The sequence below is a fragment of the Gymnoscopelus braueri genome (genome assembly GCF_963280865.1).
Source record: "Gymnoscopelus braueri genome assembly, chromosome: 15".
In the NCBI taxonomy this organism is placed as follows: Eukaryota; Metazoa; Chordata; class Actinopteri; order Myctophiformes; family Myctophidae; genus Gymnoscopelus; species Gymnoscopelus braueri.
Window position 1 is genome coordinate 3782891 of NC_137620.1, and position 17660 is coordinate 3800550.

At 41.8% G+C, this 17660-nt stretch overlaps 1 protein-coding gene across 6 annotated transcripts in view; it reads left to right on the forward strand.

Moving 5' to 3' along the window:
* Positions 1-17660, forward strand: part of camk2d1 (calcium/calmodulin-dependent protein kinase (CaM kinase) II delta 1) — a 151969-nt gene that overhangs the window by 87321 nt on the left and 46988 nt on the right. For all 6 annotated transcript variants that reach the window (XM_080452047.1, XM_080452049.1, XM_080452050.1 and 3 more), the window contains 2 exons: positions 3108-3173; positions 6967-7039. In XM_080452047.1, coding sequence (XP_080308173.1) covers positions 3108-3173; positions 6967-7039 — 139 coding nt within the window. The remainder of the gene's footprint in view (positions 1-3107; positions 3174-6966; positions 7040-17660) is intronic.

Sequence of the window (17660 nt, forward strand, 5' to 3'; positions counted from 1 at the left end):
AAGCGATCTTTTAATTGTTTTATACTATCTACGGATCGTTTCTCTTAGCCAGTGGAGCATTAGTTACCATGAGCTGTGCTTTCTTTTTCTGTTCTTTTTCGATCTTCCAATCCTACATTATCTTAACATCAGCGTGAGGTTCCTTTTTGTTATAGCGCGGTAGTTCCTGGCCAAACAGGAAACCGTTGCGGTAGTTCCTGGGGACGTCGGCCACGACGTCATGACGTTGGCCAGGAACGTCATTTCCCCGGGAAAGTCCCCCCAGTCCACTTTCAATAGAAAATATATAAATAAAAGGCTTCCGGGGGTGAAATTCACGGAGTGGGTGTTGTGAAACTTTTGCCACTCGCAAAAGATATACAATTTAACTTTAGTTTTGTTGAAAACGTTACCTAGTATTACTTTAACGGAAATGTTTTTGAAATTTTGTTTGTTTTTGTTAACTATAATAACCTGGCTTCTGACGGCTCATTAGAAGCAACATGAATTCGTGCTGTGAAATGAAAACCGTAGAAAAGGTCAGACCCGCAGACGAAAGCCATAACAACCAGGGTTGGATATCATTGATGTCGGGCAGAAATCTCCCATCTCCATATTCTAACTTTGTAAACTAACGCCCTACTTGATCATACTACAGTGTCACACAAAAGTAGCAGATACACAAGCTCAAAAGCATTGGTGTAAAGTAACTAAGTACATTTACTTAAGTGCTGTACTTAAGTGCATTTCTGAGGTAGGTGTTCTTTACTCGAGTACTTCCAATTTCCAATACTTGGACTTCTACTCCACTACATCTTAGAGGAGAATATTGTACTTTTACTCCACTACTTTATTTGAAAACTTTAGTAGCTAGTTACTTTTCAGATATAAATTATGATGTTATAAAACATACATTAACCACTTTAGCCCTATATTATACCTACTGTAGGCTATTTGAAAATAGCCGATCTACAAGTTCACGACGTGTCGCATCGCGACGTGTTGTGAGCTTGTAGATCGGCTATTTTCAAACATTTTAGTACTTTTACTTTTGGTACTTTTAAGTACATTTTGATGCCAATACTTTTGTACTTTTACTCAAGTATTTTTTTTTAATTTGGGACTTGTACTTATAACAAAGTATTTCTATATTGCAGTATTGGTACTTTTACTTAAGTGAAGCATTTGAGTACTTTTTCCACCACATTTTGAGCTTGTAGATCTGCTACTTTTGCTACTTTTGAATTATAATTCTGAAAAGTAACAGTTTTGGACATATGAGGTTTCCACCCGACAGAGACGATATACATACAGTAGGGCGTAAGTGGTTAGGATAATGTTTATTTTTTATAAATTGAACCCTGGCAGTAACTTCCACAAATCCGAGGCACAGTCACTGAACTTGCCTTTGAGACCAAACTCCTTGGGTATATACGATACAACAGTGGTTCTCAATGTGGGCCCTCCGGGTTCCTTTAGGGGGGCTCCAAATGGACCCTTACGGGGGTCTGTAACTCTGAGAGTTTAGAAATTGTTCCATTTAAACACTCCTTGGTCCTTGAAATTAACCCATTCAATCCGGGAACGCATCTGTGTCATTTTAAGATTTCTATGGCTATTCAGAAATAGCAGATCTACAAGCTCATAGCTTGTGTATCTATGAACTTGTATATCTGCTATTTTTTTAAAGTGTCACTCTAATCTTTGCTTCTGGGGATTCTACAATAATGTCTAAATCCTAACCGTTTTCGGAAAAAACGTATGTTGCTATAATATCAGTGGTTCTCAAACCTTTTTCATGTCAAGGGCCCCCACAATTATATGTATTTGGCCGCAGACCCCCATCTCAAAATATTTTGTTCCAGGGACCCCCAGAAGCAAAGATTTGAGTTAAAATTGTATATATATTCAAAGATTTGCACACATTTTCCCGATTTATTCTTTTCAAAAATAGAAGATCTACAAGCTCATAGTGTGGCACTCGGTGACGCGCTATGAGCTTGTAGATCTGCTATTTTTGAATAGCTTAAAGAAATCTTAAAATGACGCGGATGTGTTCCCGGTCTTAATGGCTTAAAAAAAAGTTTGTGAACCACTGCAAATGAGCAAAACAGTTGGCGTGTTCTCTTACTCTATAGCCCACAGTCCAAACATAACAGCTTGCTTTGGGGCCCAAGCTGCTCTGTGAGCGATTATCTTCTCATTATTCCGCTGTCCCCGCGCGCCCCAGCCCCCACCCGAATCCCCCTTGAAATAGTACTTGCGCGGAAAACCCCCATCCTTGTGAATCAACCAGTGTTTAGAGAGAGAGAGAGAGAATGAGTAGCGATGCTATCTTTGCTGAAATGTATCACAGCGCTGTGGTGATTTCATCATGCAGGCACGCACTGAGCAAATGTGTTTTTGCACACAACTGGCTTGGAAGTGGCTTCGCTTTTTTCACTGGAGTGTAAATGTAGCAATGAATGAGACGCTTTGATTAGAAATTACACCATATCCTCGTGCTTTCCATTTAGACTGAATGTTTCCTTTATCCTCATCTTGCGCTAATGCACGCAACTGTTTGGCCAGGTTTTATTTTTGTTGTTTGTCACAAGCGTGCATCCGTTGTCCGTCAACAACACAGCCGTCTGTGCCTTGACTTCTGTGCGCTGATTGCGCCAGGCTCTCCCCCCCCCACCCCCCCCCCCCCCGCTACTGCGAGGCGATAGGAAAGCGCCAATCAGTTCAGAAACCCGCCTACCAGTCACATCATCGATGGTGAATTTAAGCTAATGGCTAAAAACTAGGCAAAGACAAACATAAAAATGTAAGGGGGATTTGAATTAGGCAGTTAAAGTGACTCTGAAAAGGTAAGGCAAGGGAGGCTTTGATGTGAGGTGGGAGTGAGTTCCAAAGGGAGGGGGGGGCTTTAACCGAGAAAGACCTGACCTGTCACCAGACCTGAGGGAGCGGGAGGGGGCCAGAGAGGTAGCGGGGAGCCTGGTTGGTGAAGTAGCCCTGCCTGAAGCTTCTTTTTTTAATTTATTTTGTATTGCTGTGCACACAATCTCACTCAAAAGCTAATATTTTGTTTTTATTATGTCTGTCTGTCTGTCTGTCTGTCTGTCTGTCTGTCTGTCGTTCAGAGTGACGGGTGGGGAACTGTTCGAGGACATCGTTGCCAGAGAGTACTACAGTGAAGCAGACGCCAGGTCAGTGTAAACGCTGTCTGTCCTGTGTGGTGATGGTGACCCTTAACATGTCCGATGTGTCGTGTGTGTGTGTGTGTGTCGTGTGTGTGTGTCGTGTGTGTGTGTGTGTGTGTGTGTGTGGGTGTGGGTGTGTGTGTGTGTGTGTGTGTGTGCGCTGTTTCACCTCTTTCAAAGTTGGGTAAGCTCAACACCGCGTTGTGATCTTGTAGATCGTCTATTTTCACTATAGGCTATCAAGTGGTTACTGATAGTAAGCATTGCTATATAGTGTGTACAACGAGTGTACAACCATGGGGGGTATCCCACTCTCTACAGCTCTTTGATAAACAAAAAATACAATACAATTCCAGGTCATTAATTTTAGTCATCACTTCCAATTTCACTTGTTCATCCTGTGTATGCTGATTGGATAAAATTGGTATCCCAACCTGAAAATGTACTTAATGACCAGTGGTGGAAAAAGTACTAAGTAAAAGTATCAATACTGCAGTGTAGAAATACTCTGTTACAAGTAAATGTAAGGTATTCAAAATTTACTTAAGTAAAAGTACACAAGTATTGGTATCAAAATGTACTTAAAGTACCACAAGTAAAAGTACTCTATTGTGCAGAATGTCCCATTCAAAAGTTCAAAATGTATACAAATCTTTTGAAAATAGCAGATATACAAGCTCACAATGTGTCGTGATGCGACGCATTGTGAGATTGTGGATTGGCTATTTTCAAATGGCAGAAATATGTAGGGCTGAAAAGTGGTTAATGTATATTTTGTGATAATAATCTAATTCTGCAAAGTAACTAAAGCTGTCAAATAATCGTAGTGGAGTAAAAGTGCAATATTTGCCTCTGAGATGTAGTGGAGCAAAAGTATTGAAAATGGGAAATACACCAGTACAATAAAAAAATCCTCAAAAGTGTGCTTAATACAGTACTTAAGTACTTAAATGTACTTAGTTACTTTACAACACTGTTAAAGACCTAGAGAGACAGGGAGACTCCTGTTACTGTGAACACACACTCCGTAGCAATGACTACTATCAGAATACAGAGCTATTTATTTAACACTTACTTTAACAAAAGAAAATCACTCGCAGCTCCTTTTGATGCACATTAGAGCGAACAGGAATGACTCACTCACTCTCACACATATAGTAGACATTTGCATATTCTCTCTCTCTCTCTCCACTTTCTATTATTAGCAGGTTAAGGAATGGAAGTCAGCGTGTAGTTTGTGCATACATAATTGATTCATCATCGGTGTTATACATTAACGTACCGTTCTATTACTAGCTGTAGCGGAGTGCTTACATGGCGTGCATATGCAGTCTCTCCCCCTGTTAAATGTGCGTGTGCGCGCCTGTGTGTGTGTGGGTGGGTGTGTGTCAAGAGTTAAAATCCCCTTCTCTCTGATGTTCCTGCCATCTGCTGTTTTGCTTTCCCTCTATGTATATTTCTCTGTTAAGTTTTGTACCTCACCCCCCCCCCCCCAAAAAAGAGAAAAATCCAACCCAGACGGAATCCACAGAATTTCGCAATCTTGTCGATGCCGCTTTAAACGTCCGCCTCTCCCAAAAGCTGCTCCGTTATTGAGAGTGCCTGCGACTCGTGCGGGTCGAATTGACATTTCATTACCAATGGACGTGTCTTAAACCATTCAATCCGGGAACGCATCTGTGTTATTTTAGAATAGATTTGGGCTATTCAAAAATAGCAGATCTACAAGCTCATAGCACGGCACTGAGTGCCGCGCTATGAGCTTGTAGATCTGCTATTTATTTTTTTTTACCCCTAAATGTGTGCAAATCTTTGAATATTATGTTTTACAGCGAACATTTTAACTCGAATCTTTGCTTCTGGGGGATTCTGCAAATGTCTTCTAAATCCTAACAGTTTTTTTGAAAACATGTTGCTATAATCAGTGGTTCTCACACTTTTTTCATGTCAAGGACCCCCAAAATTATATGTTTTTGGCCGCGGACTCCATCTCAAAATATGTTGTTCCCTGGACCCCCAGAAGCAAAGATTTGAGTTACAAATGTTCGCTTAAAAAATATAGATATTCAAAGATTTGCACACATTTTCATGATTTTTCAAAAAACAGCAGATGTACAAGCTCATATGAGCTTGTACATCTGCTGTTTTTTAATAGCCCAAAGTATACCATAATGGTTTAAGTGGTTACACAGATGTGTTCCCGGTCTAAATGGGTTAAAGGTTATTTCATGGGCGTTTTTTGCCAGTATTCGAGTCATAAAAGAGCACAACATGACCTGGGTTATGATTTGTGTCAACAATCTTGACTTTCATAATATCTAGAGATGAGTCACTAGATATGTGACTAGTGATTCCGATAAATAAGATGGAAAATTGATGTGGATTCTGTGTTTGGGTTTAGAGTGTGTGCTTTCTTTTTTCTTTTTCTTTTTTTTCTCCAATAGCTATGAACAAAGTGTTTTTTTTAAATGTGACCATGGTGTGTGTTTAGCTTCTTCTGAGTGTGTGTTAAGCTCTCTCCTCTGTCATCTGGGAGGGTTCACTGTTTATTGCTGCCTGTGTTTCATCTGGTTGCTGTGTATATTATGGATGCAACGGTTCTCTGTTTAATATGACAGTTCACCATTGACGGTTCAATACGCATTTGTGAAATAACTACTTTACACGTAATTTGTTGCTGCCAAATTGGCTCTGTGACACCGGAGATATTGCCTCTCTGCAAATATATCCAATGGCGTTGCTCGCCAAACATAGCCGATATACAAGCATCGCGACATAGGTCGTCTATTTTTTTCCAAAGATTTTTATCCCACAATTTTGTAACCCATTTTTTCACCCAGTGCCAATTGTATAAGTAATCCTGGGCGCTACACTCCCTCTGCCAGCCAAGGGAGAGCCTAGAGCCGAGCTCATGCCTCCTTCAATGCATGAGAGCTAGCAAGCCGCTGCTTATCACCTGACAGGGGGGAGGTTCCCTGGTTAGAACGTAGCGTGTGGAAGGAACACGTTATTCCAACCAGTTCCTTTCCCCTCCATCAGGCCAGGGGAGGCAGTATAGAGACCAGGATTACTATTTGTATTTGTTTTACTTCGCTTCTCCGTCCTGGCTATCATCTTGTTGTGCGTAGGCAAATCAGGAAGTGACTCGAAATGTACATTGGAAGGCTCTGTCCCACCTCGCCCACAGACCTTTAGATTGGAAGCGACCTGTCCCGACCCGCACCACGGACCAATTAGAAGCCGCGGATCCTGGGTGCCTGTCCCACCTGTCCCGCCTGGTCCCACCCATAGATATAGAAACCTAGATACCTCATTGGCCTCTGCAGTTCGTTGGAGCGACCTGTATCGCGGCCGTCATTTTAGAGAAGGCAAGCTGCCACTCAAAGTGACTACTGGCCAATCACAGCGCGTCTAACCTGACTAGTTGCTGCGCGGCTGCCTCTAAAGGGTTAAGGGCTGGGTTACGAAAAGACCCGCCCCCACCTGCCTCTGATTGGCCTACCAAACGTCCCTTTCTGTGACGCCCTGCGGAAGCTGGTGCGCGGCCGAGATACAGACGCCTCTATATGTCTATGGTCCCAACCCTTGGAAATAGCATGTTTTCCAGAATGAGAAGCCGAACGGAGCGAATCAGTCTGGAATCCAGGCTACCAAAACCGTGACCTGAGGTTTCGAACCGATCCGTGAGCTCACTGAACCGTTGCATCCCTATTGTGTATATATATATAAATATATTTGTTTGTGTTCATCTGTTCCTCTTCCTCTCCTTGGTGTGTTTTTTTTTTCTGCTCCTCCACAGTCACTGCATACAACAGATTCTAGAAAGTGTAAATCATTGCCACGTAAATGGCATAGTTCACAGGGACCTGAAGGTTAGTAAAGAATGATAACAAGAACAAACTAAAACTAAAACTAAAAACAAAGCACAGGCCTGCAGCACCTTGCCCTGCTCCCTCCACCGCCTGATCAATCAACCAATTAACCAATCACTGATCAACAAAACACACAACCACCCTCCCCCAACCGGTCTAACCCACAGCCCGACCTCCTGGATCTAACCTTCACCCATTGTTAAAGGTGCAGTAAGTGATTTTTTTTTTCTTCGTTAACATGAGTGTTAAAAAGCTCTGTATTCTCATGGCAATCATTGCTATAGGTTGGTTACGTCAGTAACAGCGGTCTGTCTCTCCAGCTCTTTAGTAATTAGAATCCCAGTTCGGGATTGAAATGTTATCCAATCAGGAGAGAGAATTCATGAAGGATAAAAGCTAAACAAGTGAAATTGGACGTGATGACACAAATAAATGAGCAGACACATTTGAAACTGAGAAAGCTATAACATTTAAAGGGATAGTTCACCCCAAAGAATTGATTAGTCACCCCATGGAGAGACTTGAATATTAAGCCAATAATTTGATGACCAGCGGACCGGTAGGCAGCGGTTCCGGTAGGAGACACAAAGGAGACTATTTTTGTCTCTGCTGCCACTCATCAAGTTATTGGCTTAGGGATGCGACAAAAACAAAAAAAATATATCCATGAATTCAAGTTTCCATGGGGTGACTAATCGAAGTAATTTTGGGGGTGAAATATCCCTTTAAGCTGATACATGGGTACCCTGAACTATCCCTTTAAGCTGATACATGGGTACCCTCTCCCAATGTGATGGAATTGGCAAACGACCTAAACGTGTATTTTCTGTTTATTAAAGAGCATGAGAGACAGACTGTTACTGAAAAAACACGCTATAGCAATGCTTACTATCCTAATATAGAGATGTAATCTTTTCACACACAAAACATTTTGTTTTAACCCCAAAAATATCATTTACACTTCCTTTAAAGTTTGTCATGTGACTCGGGCGACGTGACCCAGGGTTGGCCGGTTGGGTAGAGATGGTTGTGGCGTGGTGCCAGGACGGGGGAAGCGGGGCGGGGCGTCCCTCTCTTCCCCCTGCACGCCAGGCAGGGCCACCCACCCACCCACCCACCCAGCAGCATGTAGCATCTTCTCCCAAATCCACACGCTCTGAAAGATGGCCGCCGCGAAGCTCGAGGACCCCGGGGAGACTGGAGAGAGGAGGAGGAGGAGGAGGAGGAAGCTAGGACAAAGGAGGGTGTTCCGGGGTGGGGGGGTTAGGAGTGTTCCCCAACCTGTGGGCGTGAGTATATTACAATAGGATGCACAGCAGCCATATTGGAAAGAAATTGGGCCTCTTTTTCACTTCCATCACAGGTGTTACCAATGATACTAATGAAGGCTTGGGCCTACAAATAATTGGCAAAAAAACTATAGGACTATAACTTGGTTGAGAACCACGGGTCTAGAGCGCCTGTATACCTTAGCCTCCTCTGTCCTCTCTCTCCTCAACACTCCCTGGGACGGCTCGGTGGCCGGGCGCTAACACCACTTCTGTTTTGAGACTCGGAGAGATAGATGGAGGCCATGGGGGGGGGGGGGGGGTGAGATGGCACAGTGAGGAGATGATTGTTTATTTTGGACGGTGTTGGCACGGCAACTCGCCCGTTGTTGCTGATCATCATCCTCTGCTGAATCATTTCCAGCCCTGCAAATTGGGAGATTTCAAAATTGGGGCCCAGTTCCAGCCATTAACACTGTGTGTGTGTGTGTGTGTGTGTGTGTGTGTGTGTGTGTGTGTGTGTGTGTGTGTGTGTGTGTGTGTGTGTGTGTGTGTGTGTGTGTGTGTGTGTGTGTGTGTGTGTGTGTGTGTGTGTGTGTGTGTGTGCGCACTCACATTACTATACTTGGAGGGCCAAACGTCTCCTCAGGTGCAGTTGAATTTGGGTGGAAAAAGACATTGCGAGGACAATTTTCCCGGTCCTCACAAGAGAAACGGTTGTGTTGTGGTTAACCCATTCAATCCGGGAAGGCATCTCTGTCATTTTAAATGTATTTGGCTATTCAAAAATAGCAGATATACAATAATAAATAGCAGATATAAGCTCATAGCACGGCACCGAGTGCCACGCTATGAGCTTGTAGATCTGCTATTTTTGAAAGATTTGTGCAAATCTGTAGATATATATATATATATATATATATATATATATATATATATATATATATATATATATATATATATATATATATATATATATATATATATATATATACATTTGTAAAATGTTTTGTTCCAGGGACCCCCCAAGAAGCAAGTATTTGAGTTACAAATGTTCGCTTTAAAAATATATTTCAAAGATTTGCACAAAAACAAATAGCAGATCTACAAGCTCATAGTGCGGCACTTGTATATCTGCTATTTTTGAATAGCCCAAATAAATCTAAAATGACACAGATGCGTTCCCAGATTGAATGGGTTAAGAAGGTTAAGAGTGTTTATAGGCTTGATTTATATTTTGTTGTGAGCTCGTCGGCTCTTCTATATTGTGATTAAACTCAGGCTTAGGTTTAGGGTAAAATACAAATGATTGTCTTAACACGTTGATGTCCTCACAAGTATAGTAATACAAATGTGTTTGTGTGTGTGTGTGTGTGTGTGTGTGTGTGTGGCTGGGTGTGTGTGTGGGTGGGTGGGTGGGTGGGTTGGGGGGGGGGTGCAAAACCAAAACACAAAAGGCCGTCCGCCATCATACGCTCTCCTAGTCTCAACGCCGCAGGCAGACAGTGTGTGGTAGCCTTTTTTCACTCACTAACCACACGCCCCCCTGCTGTTTGCATGCAGTCATTGCATTCAGCAGATCCTAGAGGCCGTGCTCCATTGCCACCAGATGGGCGTGGTCCACCGCGACCTCAAGGTGAGTACACCACACAGACACACACATAACACCCCCGGGACCCTCCCCTCCCCTCCCCCCCCTCCCAAGACCACCCGCTCTAAAAAAAACATGAGTGTTGAGTCGAACTTCTGAGACGGTCAAACTGGAACTTTCATCATTAGGGTCATTGGCTGGGTCCCCAAATTACTTTAGGGGGTCCCCAGATGATTAGCTAAATGTGTAAACATACAGTATAAGTGCATACAGGGTATCTGCACGTAAGAAAGAGGCAAACATATAGTGAAAATAGCCGATCTACAAGCTGGCGAGGCGTTGTGAGCTTGTAGTTTGGATATTTTCACAATACTTATCTGTGGAACCGAGTCAAAATAAATGTAATGCCTACAATTCCCAAGTGCTTGTCATGGTGGGGGGGTCCCAATTTCAAATATTATGTTGGGGTGTTCTTCCTCACCTGTCCCCCCGCGGTCTTCCTCTTCGTATCGTATCGAGACCACCTCCCTTGACGAGACAACACCACATCGAGACCACCCCTCTGAACAGACTCTGACTTTCATCCCTTTCTTTTTTTTTTACCCCCCCCCCCCATCCTGTGGGTTTATTGCATCATTGCCCCCTTCTCCTTGTTTATCTTAAAATAGTGTGTGGCTTTGTCTCATTGCGTAGTTACCAGTCATTACGTGATGTGGTATTCCTCTATTGCAACTACAGTGTCTTATAGCAGTGGTTCTCAAACTGTTTCATGTCAAGGACCCCCAAATTGACATTTAATAGCCTGCGGACCCTCATTTGAAAAGATATGCCATGGGGACCCTCATGAGAGAATATTGTTACGGCTCTAGCAGGGATTTTCAACCATTTTCATTTCAAGGACCCCCAGTTGGACATGCATTAGGCTACGGACCCCCATTTTATATTGTAAAATCAATGTTAATGTAACTCTGAGAGTGTACATATGGAACCAAATGGACCCGTTACACTCTCAGAGTTACAGACCCATAAGGGTCCATTTGGTTCCTAACTATCTAGAGTTTATCAATCTTCACCAGCTTGCTATAAAGCTGGTCTATGTTCACCCTGAGGAACGCAGGTGTTTCCTTCCAAGATGGAGGCGTGACCTTAATTTCATACATATGTCACAGTATGATTGGAAAACCAGTCGGATTGAAAAAGGTGCACTCGTTTTCACCGACGGAGGCGCGCCGTCTGAAGGGGACTTGAGCCACGAAAGGCACCGCCGAGCGAGCTTAGGCGAGCGAGTCGCCGTGCCGAGCGTTGCAAAGTCACCTTCAGCCGACTCAGCGCCGCCTTGAGTTATGGAGAGAATCGTAAATCACCCCCCCCCCCCCTAGTCTCAGTACCTACCTCTGTGACGACGTCATTTATTTTTTTGACGGGGAGCTGAAATAGGCCAAGATGCCATGTTATTTTATTTAAAACTGTCCTTTTATATTACAAGCCTAGCAAGGGGTTTAGCTTGCCGCAAGCTGGTATAAATCATGTTTTTCTTCTTTAACTCTTTGACTGCCAGAGTATTTTCATAAAGTACTCACCCAGTGCCAGCGATTTTCGTGTTTCAACCGGTCACAGAATTGTTATATACGTTCAAATTGTTTGTATGGCTGTGTTTTTAAACACACACGACAGATCGACCAGCAGAGAGTGGAGATCGACCTCTGCGCTCACTCGCTTGAACACCCCCAAACAGGCTCCAACAGTCCAAACATCATATCCGGATATGAGGTTTTCGCCGCTCGCCGATCGGGTTTCAGATCGTTGGTATACACGACGACGATAACTGTTCGTCATCCAGACTAAAGAAAATAGAACTGGAGCTCTCCGTTCGTTTTTTCTACCGTGTGAAAAAATGTGTTTTTCCCTATGTTGGCCTAAAATCACACTTTTCAAGCTTCCGAGAACCAGAAACGGAAATTGCATCATGAATCTGGATCCGGGTGAGTGTGAAGTAAACAAAAAGAGGTGGATGGTGGGAGAAACACAGAACAGTGCGATCACAGATTAAACAATGAAAAAGCTATCAGCGCGTCGATGGCGTGGGTGGGTTAAGTAGCATTTGACTTTGAATGTACTTAAAGTATCAAAAGTAAAAGTACTAAAATGTTTGAAAATAGCTGATCTAGATCGGCTATTTTCAAATAGCCTAGGTATAAAAATAACTAGTAACTAAAGTTTTCAAATAATTGTAGTGGAGTAAAAGAACAATATTTGCCTCTGAGATGTAGTGGAGCAGAAGTAAAAGTATAGGCAATTGGAAATACTCCAGTAAAGTAAAAGTACCTCAAAATTGTACTTAAGTACATTACTTGAGTAAATGTACTTAGTTACTTTACACCACTGTCGATTTGGTTCCATTTGCACACTCCTCTGAGCTACATTAACAGTAAAAGGATATGTGACGGCCACAGCCCTCCTAAGTAAGCAACAATCACAATATAAATGCACTGGGAAAAACGTCAGGCATCATTAACTAAGCCTCATTGTCATGATAGTTTCTGAAAGCACACCAAGTCAAATGTCCACCCTGTCGTACCGAAGTCAGTGGTGGCATCAAAATGTACTTAGAGTACCCAAAGTAAAAGTACTCATTATGCAGCATGTCCCATTTCGTAAGTTTTCAACATCTCTCAAAATACAGGCGCAAAGCTGCGCGCAGATCTCAACCAATAAACATTATTTGGGGGCGGGACATTGGAAGTAAGTAACTAGAGTTTTCAAATAATTAGTAGTGAAGAAAAAAAAAGTACAATAGTAGAATTATTAAGTATTGACACGCGTTGTGAGCTTGTAGATCTGCTATTTTCAGAACATTTTAGTACTTTTACTTTCGGTACTGTAAGTACATTTTTATGCCAATACTTTTGTACTTTTACTCCAGTAAATTTTGAATTCCGGACGTTTACTTGTAACAGAGTATTTCTACATTGCAGTATTGATACTTTTACTCAAGTAAAATATTTGAGTACTTTTCCCACCACTGGTGGCTTTGCTCGGAGCGTATGAACGCACCCTGGCTCTCCTCATTGTCCTCGTGTCCCTCCACGATGTTTGTCAACACGTCGGTTTTGGCTCAGCGCCGCTGATTTGCTTATCAAATGAGCCAGGTGTGTGTGTCGATGGTGGGTTCGGGGGGTGGAGGGTCAGTCAGTTTACTCGCCACAATGAGCTCGGCATTTGCATTCGCCCCACAATACAGATAAACAAACGCCTCTTCTCGTCCTAGCGACCCGACCCGTTGCTATGGAGAGCCAGTGGTGGAAAAAGTACTCAAAGTAAAAGTACCAATACTGTAATGTAGAAGTACTCTGTTACAGGTAAAAGTCTGGAATTCTAAATTTACTTGAGTAAAAGTGCCAAAAGTTAAAGTACTAAAATGTTTGAAAATAGCTGATCTACAAGCACACAATTGCGACGCGTTGTGAGCTTGTAGATCGGCTATTTTCAAATAGCCTATGTATGAAATAGGGCTAAAGTGGTTAATGTATGTTTTATAATGTAATAATTGATATCTGCAACTAGTAACTATAGTTTTCAAATAATTGTAATGGAGTAAAAGTACAATATTTGCCTCTGAGATGTAGTGGAGTAGAAGTAAAAGCGTAGACAATTGGAAATTCTCCAGTAAAGTAAAAATACCTCAAAAATGTTACTTACTTACTTAACAGTACTTGAGTAAATGTACCTAGCTACTTTACACCGCTGTGGAAAGTTCTGGCCCAAAACGCAAAAGTAAAAAAAAAACATAATTATGAAACAGATAAAGCCGGAGAGAGGAAAGTACAACCACGGTAAACGAACAGCTCTCTGTTTGAACAGCTGATTGAGATAAACATGTTGGCCTTTTACAGGATAGCATTATTGTCGCTGTCATTTTGAAACCTTGTATCAAATGTATCATTGCTGTTGGGTAGAAACCTCTTATCTCCATATGTTTTTGTGTAAATGAATCAGTGGTGTAAAGTAGCTAAGTACATGTACTCAAGTACTGCACTTAAGTACAATGTTGAGGTGTTTTTACTTTACTGGAGTATTTCCAGTTTTCAGTACTTTTTACTTCTACTCCACTACATCTCAGAGGCAAAATATTGTATTTATTTGAAAACGTTAGTTACTAGTTACTTTGTAGATTTGGATTATTATTACAAAACATGCATTACCCACTTCAGCCCTACATACATTTCGGCCATTTGAAAATAGCAGATATACAAGCTCACAATGTGTCGCATCGCAACGCATTGTGAGCTTGTAGATCTGCTATTTTCAAAAGATTTTTATACATTTGAAAACTTGAAATGGGACATTCTGTATAATGAGTACTTCGACTTTTGCTACTTTAAGTACATTTTGATGCCAATACTTTTGTACTTTTACTCGAGTACATTTTGAATTCCAGACTTTTACTTGTAGTACAGAGTATTTCTCTATCGCAGCATTGATACTTTTACTTAAGTAAAAAAAATTAGAACTTTTTCCCATCACTGAAATTAACGCCTTACTTGATCATACTACAGCGTCACGCAAAAGCATCAAAAGTAGCAGATCTACAAGCTGTTTAATTTATCTGAATCCTGAAAAGTAACAGTTTTGAACATAGGAGGTTTCCACCCGAAAGAGACGATATCCAAAAAGCATTACTTTTCTGGAAATGGAAGCAAAGAACGTGCGTTCAAATTGACCCAGTTATTATTTAGCAGTTTAGCAGTGGTGGAAAGTAACTAAGTACATTTACTTAAGTACTGTACTTAAGTACAATTTTGAGGTACTTTTACTTTACCGGAGTATTTCCAATTGTCTATACTTTTACTTCTACTCCACTACATCTCAGAGGCAAATATTGTACTTTTACTCCACTACAATTAGATATAAATAAATGACATTATAAAACATACATTAACCACTTTAGCCTTATTATATACCTAGGCTATTTGAAAATAGCAAATCTACAAGCTCACAACGCTGTGAACTTTTACTCAAGTAAATGTTTAATTCCGGAATTTTAATTTGACTTCTAACAGAGTACTTTTGCATTTCAGCATTGATACTTTTACTTAAGTAAAACATTTGAGTACTTTTTCCACCACTGTTATTTAGTCACAAGCTTTTGTTAATACTTTTCCTTGGGTCAATATTTATACAACACAGACACACTTAACCACTTTAACGTATTTTTTACAAAAATGATTAAAATAGCCGATCGCGGCGGATTGTGAGCTTGTAGATTGGCTATACTTGTGTGTGCGTGACGAAGTAGAGCATTGGATCTCAAAGTGGTGTCCGGGGACCCCTTGGGGTCCCTTGGGGGGGATACCAGGAGGTCCCCAGTAAAATGTGTTGATAAAGTGTCACAAATCTTAATTATTATAAAATTTTTTAAAGCTGAAAAAAAACAACACATATCTTTGCTTCTGGGGGTCCCTGGCCCGACATGTATTCAGGTGGGGGTCCGCGGCCACATGCATATCAATTTGGGGGTCCTTGCCACGAAAAGGTTTGAGAACCACTGAAGTAGAGCATTCATTTACAAAAAAGATATATATGTGTGCACACACACACAGACACACACAGACACACACACACAGAGCGGCTCTGGTAAATCAGTGATAGAATATCATTTCATAATGTGAGATCCATGAGATTCTAACGCCTCCCAACAGCTCTAGGGTCAGATTTGATTGAAAAGTTAAACGATGGTACATTCGGGAATTTTTGGGGCATTGTTGATGGCTCATCGTACAGAGGGTATAATTATCGTACAGATATGATAATTATGGTACATCTGGCAACACCGAGGTCCCGGCAGGATGAAGGCTGTCCGCCTCCTGGTCCTATTAGCCACTAAGTAACTCCATATCGTTGCTGTGGGGAAGAAACCTTGTAACTCCATAAGCATGTATTTGTTCATGTTTTTTGTATTGTTTTATTCATTATCATATCCATTATTTAACCAAGTAAAAATACTCATTGAGATAAAAAAAAAATTTCCAAGAGTGTACCTGGCTAAGAGGCAGCATTATTACAAACGATAGACAAACAATACAAAACAAATACATAACATTTGTATTGTTTTGCATTAATTTGAGGAAATTATTGCCCTATTCATTGTATAAAGAGTGTCACACAAAATGAGTGAAAATAGCAGATCTACAACGTTGTCAGCCTTTAGATCTACTATTTCACTATTTCAAAATGTGTTAACATAACATAATAATAAAAAAGGAACGGTTTTGGACCAACGAGGTTTCTACCCGACGGCGACAATATGTTTTATGACTGTCTGTAATCCTATTAGCAGCAATTACACTGTGGCTGCCAAGAGCACGCGTAAATCCTTCAATCACACAACCACACACACACACGCACGCGCGCGTGTTTGTATTACTACTGTACACTTGTGCGGACATCAACATTTTACTACACGTCGAAAATAGGTGGGAACATAGGCGATCTACTTTAAGATTGGCTATTTTCCGCTGCATAAATCAGACATCACTCCCAACCCCAACGGCTAAAGTAACTAGTAACTAAAGCTGTCAAATAACTGTAGCTGAGTAAAAAAGTACATTTTTTTTTCAATCCATTGGATTAGACAGGGCGGGGTGGAGCAGGTTTTTTTTTTTTTATGCAGTCATTTGCAATGACAGCATGGTGACTTGTTGACTTGAAACCGACCTCATCCTCCCTACATACTCTACCCCCTCCCCCCCCCCCCCCCACCCCCACCTTTCGAAAGCATGAAACTTGCACGATCGCCCGACTCAACGAATGCTCTACTAACCTAACCGCTTAAAACCAATGAACTGATGCACTGAGGCAATGATGTGGAAAAAATGCACTGTTTGATTCAGAGAAATGTATTTTGAAGCTGCAATCTAGGAATTTAACCCATTTAGACCTGGAACGCACCTGTGTCATTTCAGGTTTCTTTGGCTATTCAAAAATAGCAGATATACAAGCTCATAGCGCGGCACCGAGTGCTGTTAGGATTTAGAAAACATCTTTAAGAATCGCATCAGGTCTTAATGGGTTAATGGATGACACATAATGTGTTTACCCATCTGTATGGACATATGAGGTTTCCACCCGACAGAGACGATAAACTGGAACCAACAATCTACACTGTAAAAAAAAAAAAGCTCCTTGTCATTTAAATTCACATTTCGGAGAAAATAAGAGAAATGAATCAAATTAATCAAACGTCCCCTCTCTGTTCCACTGGCCTGGGTTTTTGGTTCACGAGTCACTGCTGACCTCTTTCGCCCAATAGCCTTTCACCGGCTGGGACAATTCCGCCCGCTCGTTGCCGATTGGCCGGGGATCAGCTGTGGCCAATGACTGAGCTAGATTGGAAGCGGGCGGCACGCGGGGGACAGACATGATTGTGTGTGTGTGTGTGTGTGTGTGTGTGTGTGTGTGTGTGTGTGTGTGTGTGTGTGTGTGTGTGTGTGTGTGTGTGTGTGTGTGTGTGTGTGTGTGTGTGTGTGTGTGTGTGGGGTGTGTGTGTGTGTGTGTGTGTGTGTGTGTGTGACCGTGGCTCTCCCCTGGCTGACCGCTATCATATCGTTGCTGTCGGATGAAAACCTTGCATGTCCAAAACCGTTCTTAATATTTTAAAAACATTTGAAAATAGCCGATCCACAAGTCACTGCGTGATGCGTTGTGAGCTTGTAGATCGGCTACTTTCACCATTTGTGCCCGACACTCTTGTATGATGAAGTAG